The 19,567-nt window shown below is 32.6% G+C and overlaps 1 protein-coding gene across 10 annotated transcripts in view; it reads right to left on the reverse strand.

Moving 5' to 3' along the window:
• Positions 1 to 19,567, reverse strand: part of SPOCK3 (SPARC (osteonectin), cwcv and kazal like domains proteoglycan 3) — a 488,153-nt gene that overhangs the window by 121,940 nt on the left and 346,646 nt on the right. For all 10 annotated transcript variants that reach the window (XM_025385107.1, XM_025385105.1, XM_025385112.1 and 7 more), the window contains one exon: positions 15,595 to 15,709. In XM_025385107.1, coding sequence (XP_025240892.1) covers positions 15,595 to 15,709 — 115 coding nt within the window. The remainder of the gene's footprint in view (positions 1 to 15,594; positions 15,710 to 19,567) is intronic.

The raw sequence follows: 19,567 nt of genomic DNA on the forward strand, positions 1-19,567 counted from the left end.
TTTTTAAAGGACATATAGTTACACTTGTCATATTTATAATCTGTAAATCACTAATGCCATATAAATATTTATGATAGGTTGGTTATTACTTTTTATAATCAGTGTCACTTTTCTGCAACACTTTTGCATATTTAAAAATAAGAAGCTGAAATTAGGTATTGTTAAAATATTTACTTTTAGAAAAAGTAAATAGTTCAAAAATGCCAAGTTAGTTTATATAGTCTTAGATTTTCTAGTAGGTATGACATTTTTGTCTAGATTATTAATTTTAATGGTGAAATAATCATGACATTCCTTTTAGTTATTCATACAGCATTTTCTATAATGTAAAGGATATTATTCCTGTCTACAACACTAGAAGTTAGAAGACAAACGATCAAAGATTTGACATACCAAGGGAATATGCTATTTTATCCAGAATTAAATTCTATTTACCAATTCTATATTCAAAATAAAGACTTTTCTGATATCGAAGCTCCTAAAAAGTTTACCATACCCACACACTCTTTAAGAAAATATTAACATACCATGCTCATGGATAGGAAGAATCAATATTGTGAAAATGGCCATACTGCCCAAGGTAATTTATAGATTCAACGCCATCCCCATCAAGCTACCAATTAGTTTCTTCACAGAATTGGAAAAAAAAAAAACTGCTTTAAAGTTCATATGGAACCAAAAGAGAGCCCGTATTGCCAAGACAATGCTAAGTCAAAAGAACAAAGCTGGAGGCATCATGCTACCTGACTCCAAACTATACTACAAGCCTACAGTAACCAAAACAGCATGGTACTGGTACCAAAACAGAGATATAGAACAATGGAACAGAACAGAGTCCTCAGAAATAATACCACACATCTACAGCCATCTGATCTTTGAAAAACCTGAGAAAAACAAGAAATGGGGAGAGGATTCCCTAGTTAATAAATGGTGCTGGGAAAATTGGCTAGCCATAAGTAGAAAGCTGAAACTGGATCCTTTCCTTACTCCTTATATGAAAATTAATTCAAGATGGATTAGAGACTTAAATGTTAGACCTAATACCATAAAAACCCTAGAAGAAAACCTAGGTAATACCATTTAGGACATAGGCATGGGCAAGGACTTCATGTCTAAAACACCAAAAGCAATGGCAACAAAAGCCAAAATTGACAAATGGGATCTCATTAAACTAAAGAGCTTCTGCACAGCAAAAGAAACTACCATCAGAGTGAACAGGCAACCCACAGAATGGGAAGAAATTTTTGCAATCTACTCATATGACAAAGGGCTAATATCCAGAACCTACAAAGAACTCAAACAAATTTACAAGAAATAAACAAACAACCCCATCAAAAAGTAGGCAAAGGATATGAACAGACATTTCTCAAAAGAAGACATGCATACAGCCAACAGACACATGAAAAAATGCTCGTCATCACTGGCCATCAGAGAAATGCAAATCAAAACCACAATGAGATACCATCTCACACCAGTTAGAATGGTGATCATTAAAAAGTCAGGAAACAACAGGTGCTGGAGAGGATGTGGAGAAATAGGAACACTTTTACACTGTTGGTGGGATTGTCAACTAGTTCAACCATTATGGAAAACAGTATGGCGATTCCTCAAGGATCTAGAACTAGAAGTACCATATGACCCGGCTGTCCCATTACTGGATATATGCCCAAAGGATTATAAATCATGCTGCTATAAAGACACATGCACACGCCTGTTCATTGTGGCACTATTCACAATAGCAAAGACTTGGAATCAACCCAAATGTCCATCAGTGACACACTGGATTAAGAAAATGTGGCACATATACAGCATGGAATACTATGTAGCCATAAAAAAGGATGCGTTTGTGTCTTTTGTAGGGACATGGATGCAGCTGGAAACCATCTTTCTCAGCAAACTATCGCAAGAACAGAAAACCAAACATCACATGTTCTCACTCATAGGTGGGAGCTGAACAATGAGATCACTTGGACTCGGGAAGGGGAACATCACACACCGGGGCCTATTATGGGGAAGGGGGAGGGGGGAGGGATTGCATTGGGAGTTATACCTGATGTAAAGGACGAGTTGATGGGTGCTGATGAGTTGATGGGTGCAGCACACCAACATGGCACAAGTATACATATGTAACAAATCTGCACGTTATGCACATGTACCCTAGAACTTAAATAATAATAACAAATTAATACCTTAATAATATTATTATTAATACCTTAATTATAATATTATTATTAATAATACCTTAATATTATTATTGTTAATACCTTAATAATAAAAAAAGAAAATATTAAGGCATATAGCTGTAGTCAAGAAAACCAAACAAGACAATATAATAAAATGGAAAATATTAAATTAGAATAATTATTGACATAGAGTAGGAGTGCAAATTATAAGTATTACAGATGAGAATTTGCTGCAGGTTTAGGACCGAACAGGTCTGGATTGGAACAGAGTGTAGAAAGGTCTAGAACAGACAAAGTGCCAAGTGAAGAGCAAGTGGTTTCTAAGCAGCAGAAAGCTGTGATGTTGCCACATTTTCAGAAATTTGGTCAGTAATCGAAACAACTCTGAAAGAATTTAGACAGTTTACTACTCATGGCACAGCAGGTAGCAAAAGCTTCTTCTTGTTCACATGAGTTCCCATTGCCCCTTAAATCCACAGAGGCAACAGGAGTCAGCCCAGTGGAAGGCGGAGCACACAGATCTGTGGCACATCTGAGGAGCACGGGGCTCAGGAAAAGCACAACCTATATGGGATTAGGAGCAAACTTACTCGCTGTTGCCTTGGAAGAAGGCATTACCTTTACTACCGTGGGAAGTAAACAAATCTCAGAGAAGTGAGGGTCTTTGTTACAGTCTAATTCAATAAGTCCACTCACTAACTTGAAGGGAAACATTCTTCCGGATGCTTGCTTGGAAAGACAGTTCAAGACTTCTGAGCACACTGTGGAGAATTGATTTCCTGCATGCTGGGAATGTGACTGGTATATTCTTACAATTTCAGACTAAAGAATTTTGAAAATATGGCAATGGAATTTTGTTCTTTCCTCTTGACGAAAAAGAAAGCTATTTAGAAGCTCCATGGACGAGAGTTAAGAAACTGAAGAAACAAAAACTCATGGCCTGGGGAAAACAATTAGCATAAAATAAATACACATAAAAGTAAAAGCAGAAACATATCAAAGATCATGTTAACTAAAATTTGGCATGATTTTAAGCAAATGAAAATATTGAATAGATGATCCATCCGGTCTTGGCATTCTAGTTTAATTGGCACAAGGACATACAGCATTTTATAGCGGTGATGAACATGTATATGTAGCATAATATACTGTATTATAGTAAAAATTATTTACAAACAATATTAATAGTATTTGCTGATTTTTAACATTTAGTGTCAAACTCCAGACTAATCACGAAAAACTTGTTTTAGTTAAGTAATAATATTTAAGTGTAAAAAAACACAAAATATATGTAGGTGAAGGAAGTCGGGATGAATGAGCAGAAGTTGTTGTAAAATTAAGGGTGCTGGTGACACTTTTCTGAACTTGATGGAACAAGAAATATACAAAATATACACTTATCGAAAGGTTAAAAATTACCAGTGAGATAACTGTAGTAATAATTCACTATCACTATGGGAAGTTTGAGGTAGAGAAATAAGATAAATACTTATTTTTCAAAATAGTAACTGTTGTCTCTAATTGATGCATTATCAGTGAAGGGATACACACATTAAAGTTACAATAGAAACAACCAAAAGAATGAAATACCCTAGTGGTTAAAGTGGTTACCGCTAATCAATAAAACAGGATTTTAAGGGTTTGTACAAGAACAATTGATCTCATTATATTTTGATTTGTGCTAGTTAGCATTTTACCATGTACACAAATTATTTTGTGTCCAAAAATTCTCTTACAGAAACCGAAATTCTGAACCTCTCAGAGCCATATTAGACTTATTGTAGATTGTGATTCAAAAAGTAGATTTTGATTCAAAAAGTAGATTTCTCTGCAGCTATTTTCTCTGGTATCATTGAACATTCCTTGATTACTCTTGCTTTGGGTAAATTCTGATATTAGAGTTGAGATATTTCTTTTATGGTGTTGAAACTGCCAAATTTTAAGCAAAGTGTTCCATTACAGAAAAAAATAAATAAATAAAAGCAATTAGAGCTCTCACGTTCAGAAAACATAAGCTAAATACTAATAAATATAAATGTATTCTTAGGCAAATGTAACAGGATTTAAAGCAGGTGCTATTAAATACCAGATCTTTGGTAGGGATAGAAAAAAAAAAAAAAGAATGAAAATCTCAAAAGGACAGTGAACAGGAGGTAAAATGGTTCCACAATCCATTTCAGAGTACACTATAATGTAAAAGTTCTCATTAACAGGTCATTTTTGTTCAGCAATAAACCATACTTTTACTCCTAGAGATGATTTGGGGAAAATAAATTAAAATTCTTGAACTGATTTTTTTGTTTGCAGTAATAACTTCATTACAAGTGATTTTACATTTAACTGATGCTACTAATGATGTAAAAATAGTAGAAACAGTAATAATTTTGCCAATAAGTAGAAATTTGGTATAAATATACTTTACAAAAAATGCACAGAAAAGATTAATTAGTAATATATTAAGTAAATTATCTATTGCTACCATAACTATCATCCTGCATCACCTTGGAAATATGAAAAACGCTACCAGGAAAGATGTAAACAAAACGGCCGGGCACAGTGGCTCTCGCCTGTAATCTCAGCGTTTTGGGAGACTGAGGCAGGTGGATCACCTGAGGTCAGGAGTCGAGACCAGCCTTGCCAATATGGTGAAACCCCGTCTCTACTAAAAAAAACACAAAAATTACCCGGGCAATGTGATGTATGCCTGGAATCCCAGCTACTCAGGAGGCTGAGGCAGGAGAATTGTTTGAACCCGGGGGTCGAAGGTTGCAGTGGGCCGAGATCACACCACTGCAATCCAGTCTGGGTGACATCTCAAAAAATAACTTAAAAAAAGATATAAACAAAACTTCTAAGGAGAGAAAAATAAATGATGCATGTTTACTTGTTGGCATCTCAGAATATTTATTATGTAATATTTCATGAAAATTTGGCTCCCAAATATGTACACTTATAAGAAGTTGTCCAAAATCATAGGCAACATAGGCCAATAAATTTTTAGACTTGCAACAAGCAACCCCAAATGATTTAACATTGCTTCTTTAAAATGTATATTTAACTCGTGGCTTGTAGTAAGTTCATTTTAAAAATACAATGTCAATTCTTTATGTATCTCTGCTTGGTAAAATAATACAAATACTCTTAAGTTATTTCACACATATCGCCAAAACTATATACTGTTATTGAAGGAGCACATAACCTATGACCATAACAGAAAGAGAGACTCCAAAGGGCTAGTAAGACACTGTAATTAGGAGGCAGCAATCATCTCTTCAAATCCTTGCTTTGGTGCTTATCAGTTGCGTGACTTTAGACTGGTTACTTAACTTCTCTGTGGCTCAGGTTAATCATGTGTAACGTGAAGAAAGGATACAAATAGCATCCACATCCTAGGGCTTTGTGAGGACTAGATGAAACAAGACATTTAAATAATACATGCAGCTAAAGGAGCGTCCAGCATGTACTAATAAAGGCAAAATGATGTTAGTTTAGCCCTTTTACTTTAAAGTGGCTACGAATTTATGTTCAACAAATTTAAGAGATTTAACCAAAGTTTACAAACGTGACAAACCTGGGTTAAAATCAGTCTCTTAATTAAAAACACATAAATATGCAGAGTGTAGATAGTGAAGGCAGAAAGACTATCTGGTAACTATTTTAAGTTAAAGAAATGTCTCTTCACTTTGGAACTTCAGTTTCCTCATGTTCCCAGCGGTTTACTAATAAGAGTTATAGCCAGGCACGATCATGATGGCTCATGCCTGTAATCCCAGCACTTGGGGGCCTGAGGTAAGAGGATTGCTTGAGGCCAGGATTTAGAAACCAGCCTGGGCAATATAGTGAGACTCTGTCTCTACAAAAACAAAAATTAAAAAAAAAAAATTAGCCAGGTATGGTGGTGTGCACTTATAGTTCTAGCTACTCAGGAGGCTGAGGTGGGAGGATCACTTGAGACCAGGACTTTGAGACCAACCTGGGAAACATAGCAAGACTTTGACTCTAAAAAAAAAGCGTAAGATTTAAAACAAAATACATATTTTGAGAACTAAATGAAATGACAAAGGCAAATTACCTTGCATATAGTAAATGCCAGATAAATGTTATTTTCACCACTTTCCCTCATATTTTACATTTGTACTGTGTTCTTTGAACTCCACTGAAACAAATTATATGTCGGGAATGGGGGATGGGACAGCAGCGGGAGAAGAAACATTTATTGGATACTGATATGGTTTGGATATGTGTCCCAGCTCATATCTCATGTTGAATTGTAAGCTCCAGTGTTGGAGGTGAGACCTGGTGGGAGGTGACTGGATCATGGGGGCAGTTTCCCCTGGGTACTGTCCCGAGTTCTCATAAGATCTGGTTGTTTAAAAGTGTGTACCATCTCCCTCTTCTCTCTCTGCCTCCTGTCACATGCCTGCTTCCCTTTTGTCTTCTAACATGATTGGAAATTTCCTGAGGCTTCCTGAGCAGTAGAAGCCCTGATGCTTCCTGTACAGTCTGCAGAACTGTGAGCCAATTAAACTTCTTTTCTTTATAAATTACCAATCTCAGGTATTTATTTATAGGAGTGAAAGAACAGACTAATACAGATACCTACTATATATGTCAAGTAATTTGTTCACTTTATTTTACTGAACTCCCGCTAGACTGGAGTTGCTTTTTCTATAGTTACTACTGATATTCTAATTGCTGAAATCTGTGGTCATTTCTCAGCGGTCATATTACTGAACATTCCTTCTGTAGTCAAGAGTCAAGCTCTTTATCTCTTTCAAGTCAGAATCATTCCTCAGCTTCTGGTACACTGTTCTCTCCTGTTTCTCCTTAAGTCCTCCACAGATTCTTCCTCCTTTTCTGACCCGTGCATGCTAGTCTTTTCCGGAACTCAGACACTGCTTTTCTCACTTTCCGTTCCTCAGTGGATTTTGTTCACTCTCATGATTTGATGTATTACCTGTAAATTCTCCAGCATTTACTTTAGAAGAACCCAGACTACTTCTCTTAAATGGGTAAAGGCAAATGTGTCTACACTTGGTTTGGCCACTGACACCTTAAAAACACTATGTCCCATATTGAAATTAACAACTTTCCCATGTCGTTTGAATTCTCTAACAATTTTTCCATCTCGATTTTATCACCACAATCTTCTCAGGAGTTATCATTAATTCTCCTCTCCTTTCTTAAAGTCAATTGACAAGGCATAACCATTTAACTTCCTAAACATTTCTTGAATCTATCGTCTGCTTCCTATCTCTGATATTTTAATCACAATCATTTCAAGCCTCAATTCTTACCAACTTCCTAACTGCTCATGCTCCTCCATTCTTGAACTATCATGTTTCACCTTTATCTATCCCTCATTAAGTATTTAAAAATCCATATATAACATTTCTCATGAATGTTGAATTCACTGAAAATCTTTGTGGACTGGTATGTTCAATAATTTGCTAAATATATTATTTCTTTGTTATATTATTCCATATTTATTTATAGACTTTGTAATATAATTTCCAAATAAACTAATCTAATACTGAAAAGATGTATTGTAATAAAAACTCAGAAAACCATACCAACTTTCAAGATATACTTTTAACTTAGTTGTTATATAGAATAAAATGTAATACAATTTTACTTTTGTAATGTTTTTGAAATTTAAAAAATTCACAGGCATAGTTTACATTAACATGTAAATAGAAACATCAGTCACATAGTTGCATTTTTTTCCTTTTCTTATTTAGTCACTTGCAAAATGTCTAAAGTTTGTTATTTGCAAATAACAGAAAATGATATATCCATAACAGAAACTATTTACTACTAAGATAAATTAATGTAGTAAATTGATAAATAGTAATTAACCAAGGAATTTCAAACTATAATTACAAAATAAAAAAGTATAGAATTGTATATACAGTGTCTTTACTTCAACTAACTAACTTGTATCAAATATATTTTACAGAAAAAGAATTCATTTTTATTTATTACTTTTAATTCAATATGGCTTCATTATTTCTTTTCATCCCACAAAACATAGATAATATTTGTCCTGTATCTAAAATTGACAGTCTTTGAGAATTTTTTCCTATTTCTGAAATATCAAAACAACAATTTCTTTATGAGGCCCTGTAAATACTGCATTCATTTTGCTTTCCTGTCTTATTTTGAGGCTTAAAATTATCATGAGATCCTGAAATCCTCCTAGATTTTTTAAGCTGATAAGTTACATAAAGAAACTATAAGCTCAAATATCATTTCAGGAGACTGTTCAGAATGTGTGATGCTAAACTTCAAATGTATTTCATTATTCTTCTATGTACATAAGGATTTCACAGAAGATCTTCTAATTACAAAGCAATTGACCTCATTTATATATTTGGAAAGCTAATACATTCTATAGTAGAATTGTAATAGCAAACATCTCCTTACTATCGTACATTATATTTAATATTGGTACAAGTAAATGCTGTTGAATATGTGGTAGATCATACTTTTTAAGACACATACTCAGTGGAAAGGGGGATGACAGCCATGTGCATTGTGGAAGTAATATTTGATTTTGCACTATTATATGTGGGCATATAATTGTTATTTATTTCCTTCCTTATAATAAGCTTGAATGGCATGTGGTTTCTATGTTAGAAATAAAATGTGTAAAGCACACTTAAGGTAAGGTCAGCATGATATAAGTTAAAGTGTAGAGATAGTCTGAAAAACAGTATCACTCCCTCCAGGGTAACTTAATGTGCTTTTTCAAGAAATGTACTCATCTTAACATATAGATCTCAGGAAAAGAGTTCACCAATATCAACATCTTAATGTATCTCAACATATCCATTTTAAACCAAGAAATGCTCAGTTTCTGATTTCATCTTCTGGCCAAACCACACTGTACCGTGGTGCTGATGGGGCTTTCATCAATTCTGAGTTGTCGGGACCCAGTTCAAACTTGTTAAATATTTGGACTATGACCACTGCTTTTAAGTGAGTGCTTATATTGCATTTTGTAAATAGTTATCTTAAAAGAACATGTCATATTATGTATTGGAAAGGAGTTAAACAAAGAATAAGTATAAATGTCCTTTAGTGCTACAAGAATTAATACAGAGCTATTTCTCACTTTTATATCTGATAACATACAACCACATAAACTCAAAATTCAAAATTTGTAAGTAAAATTAGTAGGGAAGTTAAAATTTAGTCCAACATTAGTTTCATAGATAATGTAAAATATCTGTGTAAAATATGAAATTTATTATTTCACACGAAAATAGTCTTCAGAGAGGACATTGAAAACTGTCCCCTTTCAGGTTTGTTCTGTTTTCAGACACATTAATTTAATCCAAGAACATATTTCAAAAAATCCAAATAAGTAAAACTTTATTTTTATCATAAATCATTATGCAACACTTGCCAATAAACTCACTTAATTTTATTTATCCATGGATCCAATTAAACAAAATTACAGAAGAACTTATCATTTATGAATATACTATATTAGCTATGGAGAAGCATGCATGTTGCAAGAGTATATTAATACACTGATGTTCATCTGTTTCTCATTGAAAATTAATTCCATAATTCAGAGGATATAAAAAAATTCCATCATACAAAATTAAATGTTAAAACTAAATTATTCACCACTTGGAAAAAGGCATACATTAATTCTTAATCAATAATACTTTTTCCTTAAATCAGTTAATTTATAATCATAGCACAATAATGAAATAAATTTTGTTTCTTGATAGGGTTCCATAGCATTCAGAGTACTGAAATGAATAATGGAAAAAATGACTGTGTCAGATTATAGAATAACTCAGTCCCATACCTTCTCATATTATAAATAAAATCTACAGGCTTTGTAGTTTAATATGGAAAGAAAACTAAAGTTTACAAACCGATACTCATTGTCCCCACATCCATCTACAAGTAATACAATCAGTCTCAGATGAAGTATCTTTTGTTAAATAAACAGCATCTTTTTGTTTGTTGTGGTTGTTGAATGCTCTCTGACCCCACGCCAAAATTTCATGGATACCAATGATCTCTGATATGAGGAGGACTCATTACACATCCTTCTCAAACGTGTGTCTGGTGTGGGTCCCAAGAAAGAATAAAAGCAAGCACAAGATTTTTGTACTTTACTGCTGGAACCATTGTACTTCGAAATGCATGGCTCACCTCAAGGGCCAAGGTTTGAAAAAAATGTCTTTTAGTAACTCATGACAACAGCATATGAATCATTACAAACTGCTTTCTTTTAACAGTGCTTAATTTGCATTTTAATACACACATTCTGATAGAAATTGTCAAAAATCAAGTGATAAAGAATTTAAGAAAATTTAAATAACGTCACAAAATTATAACTGCCAAAACATAAAAGAATGAAAGTACAGTCATTAACAAATGTGTCCAGATGGTAGTTCACTGTTATCTTTCCTGATGACTTTGATCACCTAGAAAAACTATTTTTAATTACAAAATAATACAATGTCCATTTAAGCCTAATAATTGTATCAAGAAGCAGTATATAACTACATATATCTCTATATATCCCTCTCTCAGTATCGGTAAATATATGTTGCAATGGCCAGTAGCTGTAGAAGAATGTGAAAGACTTGTCAAAGAAAATGACCAATAATAACTTTCAGGCTAAAGAATTTTTTACTGATGAGTTGTTTCAAGCTCTCAATGTAGAGATATTTTGCAAAATATGCAAATACATACTATTAACTATAGAAAAAATTAAATCTCTTCAATTTTTGTCACCCAATATGATGTTAAAAGCACCACAAGTAAAATTACAAATGGCATTTAATATATGAAAAAGTTATGTAATTTACTAGGATTCAACAGCATTTTACAGGTATAATCTGTCGAAATGAAATATAAATGCAAAGATGGTTAAATTTGAGGAAATATATCCATAAATCCCAATGATTCATATATTTTATATTTTACAGATGAAGAAACGAGACTCGTAAACTTAATTATATAGCTAAGAACCACACAGCAGTGAAGGACTGGAATTCTAAAATTTATACCCTTAATGAATAAATTAGGCTACTCCACAGGATAACAATGCATAAATCAGAAAGAAATTCCATAAACTGGTTAAACACACACACACACACACACACACACACACACGTGCACATGCACATACACACTTAGGATTAAAGTCTAGTATATAGGATAACAGATTATATGAACAAAGCAAAAAGAGAAATTTGATAAGTTACATGATTCCCAGCTCCCAATAAAAGAAACCTCTAGTTGTATTTTTTAAAATGAAGATGAGGATTAGTAGGAATTATCAACCAAGGGCCCAGAAAAATAAGCTAGCCCTTTCGGTTAGCATTCTATAAATCACCTAGATTACTAAATTCTGAATTATCTTAGAGGGATTCTTTTTCCTTGTCCGTCATATCCAATTGGAATTAAAGTCTTGTGAATTTCATCTCAACAATATTACCCCAATTCAATTTCTCCTGTTATTTCTTCATCTACTATCCTCGTTGGGACTTGGTTGCCTTATTTCTAAAATAACCACCCACCCCAACTTCAAACAAACAAGCAAAAATTGTCTCAGTAACATACGTTTCTCTACGATTTACTAGAAACCGTTAACTCTTTTCAAGTAAAACTTAGAAAAACAGTTTTGGAAATGTTAACTCTTTGCTCAAGAACATAAACATTTTCATATGTCTGACTGAGATAAATTAATTCCAAAGCTTTCATGTCTGGCAATGACCGATTTGCAGTGTATCCTCCTTGAAAGTATTCTGTATCCTAGAGCAAAGGGATGGTTTTCTTGAAGGTGCCCAAGGCCTTTAGGGTTCCATGTTCCTTTTCTACTTCCTTCACTTTTACCCAGCTTCACCTGTTACTTTTTAAAATAGGTTATTTTCCTTCTCTATTCAGGCTTCACTGAAACTCAACAATTCAAACTATCAAGATGCATAAAGAGTATGTGTTTATATGCATGTTGGGGTTAAAATATTCAAACTGATATAACTTGAAATGAATTAAATTTTAAGAGTTTAGATATATAGAACTATAAAACTCATAATCATAAGAAAAGTAGTTTGAACTTTGGAATACCCAAATTTGAGACAAACAGAAAATGTCAACTAAAATGATCTTTTGATTCTAACCAGTGAAATTAATAACCAAATGGAGCACTTTAGATATGTCATACGTCTAAAGTTTACTGTGCTTATGTACCACTGCTGTGTAGACAACTTAAGATTTGTCTAGGGTAGAAAAATCCAACTGAAAAATAAATGCTTTCTACAATATTTTTCGATGTTATTTTTCAGTGAACTTCTGTCTTGCACGTCCTTTCTAATTCTTAGGATTGCATTATACACACACACACACACACACACACACACACACACATAAAATCTGTGGAAGATGGTCTATTCATAGACTATGCTCACAATTATGAATCTCATATATTCCTAGCCATAAAAATATTAGAGGCCTCTAAAAATCAGCTGAAATATCAATATTATTTGAATGAATTTGACCTACTTTACAAATAATACTTTTTATTTGCAATTGAAAAACAAATTAACAAAAAAAGATGGAAGAAAAGGAGGGAATCCATTAAACGACCCCAAAGCACTGGCCTTTGTAATACTAAATGTATGAGTTAGAAAAGGAGAAAAGTGTATAGTTACGTTACTATTGAAGGGTGTATGCTTATCTATTTATGTAAAGTCAGAATCTAGGGTTTAAATCATGGAATGTATGTGTTTTTATTTATTTAAAATACTTGAATGTATGTATTTGGACCAATTTATGCACATTTGTTAATAAGTACATTAGAGAAATAGAGGAAAACTTTATTCATACTTTATGAAGAAAACCTACATTTATTAGTTTTAATGCATTTCAGGTAGAATTAAAGATTCTGATCATAACATAGGAAAACATATTATGGTGCCAATTTGACCTCAAATATATGAAGTCAGAAAGATTTAAGAAATATCTCATTGCTGGTAGTTTATTCCTCACATTTTCTAGAACAGAGATGATATTAAATAGAATTTCCTGCACTGTACAATCTACCTAAGGCATGCTTCTAATGTAAATGACAGTTGAAAGATTAGAAATGATACTAAACTCAGTCTCATATTTCCCCTGTCTCTCAGCCTTTGGCACTGTGTAGAAATGACACTCAAAATTGACTCTGTTTTTCCATAGCAGGTAGCAAAATCCTGTACTTGCGTTGCCCTGACAATTTGTCAGAGCATTAGTTTAAATTCTTCTTGCCTCTCTTTCTACGCACAATTGAACACAAATGATCCTTATCCCTTGATGATATGACTTTTAAAAGTTTGCTTCTTGATATATTAATATACACACTCTACAGAAAATTTGAGTAATGTGAAAAATAATTATTGCTTATTCACAAGAGATCCTCTTTTCAGATGTATTACCTTCCATCTTTAATGCACATAGAGTTCCTTTTGCAGCTTGTGGTTGATTATCATAAATTAATACTACATCAAAAATACCTTTTCCTTCAAAAATCAGTCTAAATACAGGAAACCTCATTGAAGTAAAATCTCGTTGAAAGGCTGTGATACATTAGAGATATACACTTACTATGACCACATTTCAAATGTTGTGCTTAATAGCCTTCAGTGAAAACATTGGCTCATGGATAGTGAACCTGGTAGGACTTGTTTCTAACCTGAAGCGATTTTCAAAGATAAATGTGGTCAATTGTGTCTTCAATTTAATTGTGAAAATATACTCCATCAGGAGTGGTAATGAGGAAGGCACAAACATCAAAGAATTTCAGTTAAAATAAAACCACAATTAGCTTTTGGATTATCTGGGAGCTAATTAGTATATTCAAGTTGGTACTGAAAGTCTTTATTTGTGCCATGTTGAAAACGGTGGATTGGAGGAGATGAGGGCTGAGGACTACAGAAGGACCCACACTGGGTGGTCAAACTTAGACCGGGGCGAGTCAGCAAGGTTGAGGCTTAAAGAACAGGGCTCCTGGGCAACATACATGGCGCAGTGTATACTGCTCGGGTGATGGGTGCACCAGGATCTTACAAACTACCACTAAATAACTTACTCATGTAGCCAAATACTACCTGTGCCCCAATAACTTATGGAAAAAAAAAGAACAGGGTTCCTGGAAGGCAGTGTGGCATCTCTCTTCTACCAACTGATGTCATTCTTCATATGATCTAATGATTGAACACTAATTTACCATTAATTTTCAAATCAACTAATTTATTTTTGAATAATAAAATTAACTAGTCTCTCTTAAAGGCAATGCGATAACATTTAGTTTCATTTTGTTTTTTCATCTTAAATATTACTTAATGATTTAAGACCAATACAAGTGGCACAACTGAGGTTTGGAAGTTATATCTGTAATAAAATATTTATATGGTATTGTAATATGGAATAACAAGTATATCATGCTCAACAAAATACATGTTTATATTAAAGAAATTTCATACTCAATACATTTTTACTATTTGAATATCCATTCTTCACATTTTTAAGAAAAAAGGGGAAAAATTACTTATCCACATTAATAAGGGCACCCAATAATAATTATTAGGAGAGTTCAATAGTAATAAATTATATGATAACTGTTGAAGACAGTACTCTAATGCCCTAAAATATCTTTTGACTTAAAGATGTATCTATTCTCCACACTTCCTTCTTTATCTAGAGGTGCTAAGGACTGGAGCTAGCAGCCATGGAGACTTTTTACAAGGGAATAAACAATATTTCAAATATAATAATGATACCATGTACACTATAATAAATAATCTTAAGAAAAGTCAGGTTATATACTATAGTACATATCTGGTTAAATGTATTTTATTTTTATTTTATTAGATAGTAAACTAATGAAAACAATGATTAAAGACTTCATCTGGTCAAAAAAAAGTTTAACTTATAAAATTATTACACAGGAAATTATGAAACACAAACTGTATACATGGGGCAGACATCTTTATTTAAAATGGTTAGTATTAATTGAGCAGTTGCAGATCTGATCAAACAACTTAATTACTCACTGCTTTATCAATAATCAGTTTGCTGCTCTAAAAGAAAAATATAGATCTAAAACACATGTTTTAGACACAACTATTTACAGAATGCATTGGTTTAGATTTCTTCTATATGATCACATAGGAAAGAAGTGTCTAGTTGTTACTATCAAAATAAATAGAAATCTATGGAAAATCATTTTTTTGCTATAATAGTTGAGGCTAACAGGAAAATATCTTCAATAAAAATATAAATGATATTAGGCATTTGTATAAAAACAAACTTCATTGTGTATTTAATGATAACATTTATTGCAAAATATTTTAGTAGAGAGGGATGAATGTAAAATTATAAATATATTTTTGTCACTTACCTCTCTCAACATTTCTGCTTGTACTGGTGGGCTTATCTGAAGGACATGGGCAATGTCCTTCACATTTGACTGAGATCTGTTTTCCTAAGACACATGCCTGATATTCTAGTTTGCACTGTATAAAAAGAGAAAAAAAAAGTAATTCAAATGCTTTAGTTATATCAGTAGAAACTCAAGAAATGTTTAGAAAGAAAGGTAATTTTTATGCATATAATTTGGAGATTTTTCCATGAGCTAATACATCTCCAATAGTAAAGTGCAGTTTTACACACTTACGTAGTTTATCACTGCTCCATAAAGAAGGCAGAAATGCAGTTGCCTTGGTATCATTTTAGTGAACAATCACTGAGAAATATAGTCGTTTTAAAAGTCCTTCTTAGTTTGCCAGATCTATTACATGACATGAATAGAAAATTTTAGAATCAAATGGAGAGAGGCATTACATAGAGTTTGACAGTACATCTCTTGAGCTTCTTAAATGTAATCTCGGTTTTGGTTACTTAAGTAAGCATGTCTTCTCTTACTTATTGAACTCTCAGTTTTGGCTACAGAGACTCTATGCATCAGTCTTTAGCCAGTGGCTTACACAGCATCAAATGGCCCATCTTATATCACCCTAGGCAAAGAATTATAAAATATATATTTGTAAATTGATGTGTTCGTCAAATAGTTCTATAGTTTCTTGTGGTTTCCCACAAACATAGCCCTATAGCTCAAACATTCATACACATAGAGAACAAACATATATATTTACATACAAAATAAATCAAATATTTAGGTAGCCTTTATATAATATACTCTGTGTGCATATATATTTCACATGTACTTTTGGTGTGATAATGTGCTTAGTGTCTCTCTAATCCTTGTGTGCAAATGGTTTTTAGACTGAATTTCCCATAGGTCTTACATTGGAATTAATGTGCATTTGTAATAAGATATTGTCACCTAAGAATGTTTCTACAAGCCCCAGACTTTATTTCACTTGTTTTACAAAAAAACAGTATAGCATGTCTCTCTTCTCTCCTGTGGTGCTTGTATGACCATAGGATTGAAAACAATTAAGACGGTGATGACAGTGCATTTCTGATTCCACCACACATGTAATGGAAAAGGATAAATAAGTGGTCTAGAAGAGAGGAATGCCTGAATCTAAATTTTCTGCATACCATCTTCTAAAAGTGACATTTAGGGCTGGTTGCTCAAATGTTTTTAGCCTCAATTTTCCCATTAAAAATCTGGGGTAATGATACCTAATTTCCAGAGTTTTAAGAACCAAACAGCCCGTTTTTCTCCATGCAGTGGCTATCATGAACCAGGCTCTCGGTAAATGCTAGTAAAAGCTGAATACTCTTAAACAATTAAAAATATTATGACACATGATATTTTCATTTGTTTGCTAACTTCTTAGTTTAGTTTTAGTTGTGTTTGGCTTGATTTTTTTTGTAAACATTACTCCTGGTAGAATGTTAAGCCTAAGTATCTTTCATTTATTTCTAAGATAATATTTTATAACTGCATATTTGACATGATTAAAAATTATACTCCCCGTTATGTGGTCAATTTTAGAATAAGTGTGATGTGTTGCTGAGAAGAATTTATATTCTGTTGATTTGGGATGGAGAGTTCTATAGATAGATGTCTATTAGGTCTGCTTGGTCCAGAGCTGAGTTCAAGTCCTGAATATCCTTATGAATTTTCTGTCTCGTTGATCAGTCTAAGACTGACAGTGGGTGTTAAAGTCTCCTGCTATTATTGTGTGGGAGTCTAAGTCTCTTTGTAGGTCTCTAAGAACTTGTTTTATGAATCTGGGTGCTCCTGTATTGGGTGCATATATATTTAGGATAGTAACTCTTCTTGTTGCGTTGATCTTTTTACCATTTTGTAATGCCCTTCTTTGTCTTTTTTGATCTTTGTTGATTTAAAATCTGTTTTACCAGAGATTAGGATTGCAACCCCTTCTTTTTTTTTTTTTTTTTCCTTTTTTTTTTTTGCTTTCCATTTGCTTGGTAAATCTTCCTCTATCCCTTTATTTTGAGCCTATGTGTGCTCCATCTTTTAAGAGTCAATAATTATCTTCCTACTCTAAAAGAAATAGATCTTGCTAACTAAAGTAATATGACTTCTTTAGTGGTTACTGCCATAATTTACTCAGAGAAAATGATTTTAAAATTAAATAGGGTAGACTTTCTGGCTCCAATCGACAAATGTACCAGTGACTAATTTAATTCAGCTTCAGCTGATATCAAGAAGCACTGAATGCACCCAATAGCTAATCAGATTACTCATGTCTCTACAATATTTTTATTTTTTCTTGTCAATTAACTCCTTAATGGACAGTTGAAATTCTTAACTAGCCTTGTGACAAATGATTAAAAATTATTAAGGACTTTGAACATGTTTATAGTAGCATATTGGTGCTTTCAAGAGAACAAAACACTTTCAATGATATCATTATTTTTCATTATTCAATGCTTCAAAAATTGAAAAAAAAAATGCTTTTGTCAGTAAAATCACAGCACATTTTTAAATGTAATTAAAAAGTCCAATATCTAATCAAAAGTAGACATAAATAGTTAAGCAATCATGAATGTTTTAATGAAAGCCAAATGAATTATATGAAAGTTTGGAACTTCAAATTTAATATTCTGCACTGTAACTTCTGTTAACTTAATATTTCAGAATCCTGAACTGGTATAATAATTCTGATTCATGACATAATTTAAGAAAAGTTCAGGAGCAACTGTTAGTGGTATATGAGCAGACAAAGCCAAAAGTCAATATTAATCTTAGCAAATATTAAATTTTACCATCTGAATATATGTTTATCTCCCTTCATAGATGTGTTATACCACACTCATTTATGCTTTAAACGTAGTTTATTTAGCAGTGATTTTTTAAATATAAAGAACATAAAAGCCTGGCAAATACTTGAATGAAAAACAAACATATATATAACAGCTATTAGTTTATTAATAACAGGAATCACATTTTCTGCCCAAAAGTTGATGAGTCATTTTTTACATCGTTAGGCACTAGAAAAATAACTTACAAGAGAATTACATAATCTTTACAAAAATTTGGTTAATTCTTCATAAAAATATGTTTCACCTTTTAGCTTTCTTTGTCAAAATTACAATTTAAACATTTCAAAGCTGTCTTTATGATTTTCAGGAAATGATAAAATTATAGCTTTACAAAAGTTACTTCATATGTGAAATGATTTCAGAAAGATTCTACTCAACAACTTTTTTTCTATGCATTTCTATGAAGAGTAACAGAATCAGATGTATAGCAAATATGCCCTTCGTATATAATCATACGATTTTAGCTACTTTTTATCAGAAAGCTACTTAGTTTTACTTACTTATGAATTTATTTTGGAAAAAAATTCCATGGAGAATTTTACTGAAAGAATATCAGGACATTAAAAATGCTACTTTGAAATATTTTTTAGCTATACCCACTGATTGCATTCTAATTAATAATGTTCAATTTACTTAATTACCACAAAGCTGAAATATTTATAAAGGTATATGTGAACTAAAATATCACATAAAGGCCAAGCTCATTAGTCTATAATTACCCAAAAATGCAAATAATGTAGTGAAAGACATGATTAATGCATTCCTGATTATCTAAGTCCCTGAGTATTGAGATCACTTAAGTTATGAGTTCTTGTGAAAAGCAAGCCTGCAGATGATTTTGACACTAGTCACAGAAAGTTATTTTATAGTCATTTGTTTAATAAGAGGATTGAAGAAGAAAATATGATCATACTATTGGACAAAAATGCAGCATATGAAAAAGATTCCACCTTCAGGGTCAGCAAACACTGGGACAGGCTGTTGTTACCAGTTTTCAAGCTGATGAAATCATCGTGGCCCTGACATATTAGAGCAGAGGTTTTCAGCTGGGGATAATTTCGCTCCCCCCTTCTTGGGGACATTTGAGACATTTTTGTTTGTCACAACTG

This window comes from Theropithecus gelada, chromosome 5 (assembly GCF_003255815.1).
Source record: "Theropithecus gelada isolate Dixy chromosome 5, Tgel_1.0, whole genome shotgun sequence".
Lineage (NCBI taxonomy): Eukaryota > Metazoa > Chordata > Mammalia > Primates > Cercopithecidae > Theropithecus > Theropithecus gelada.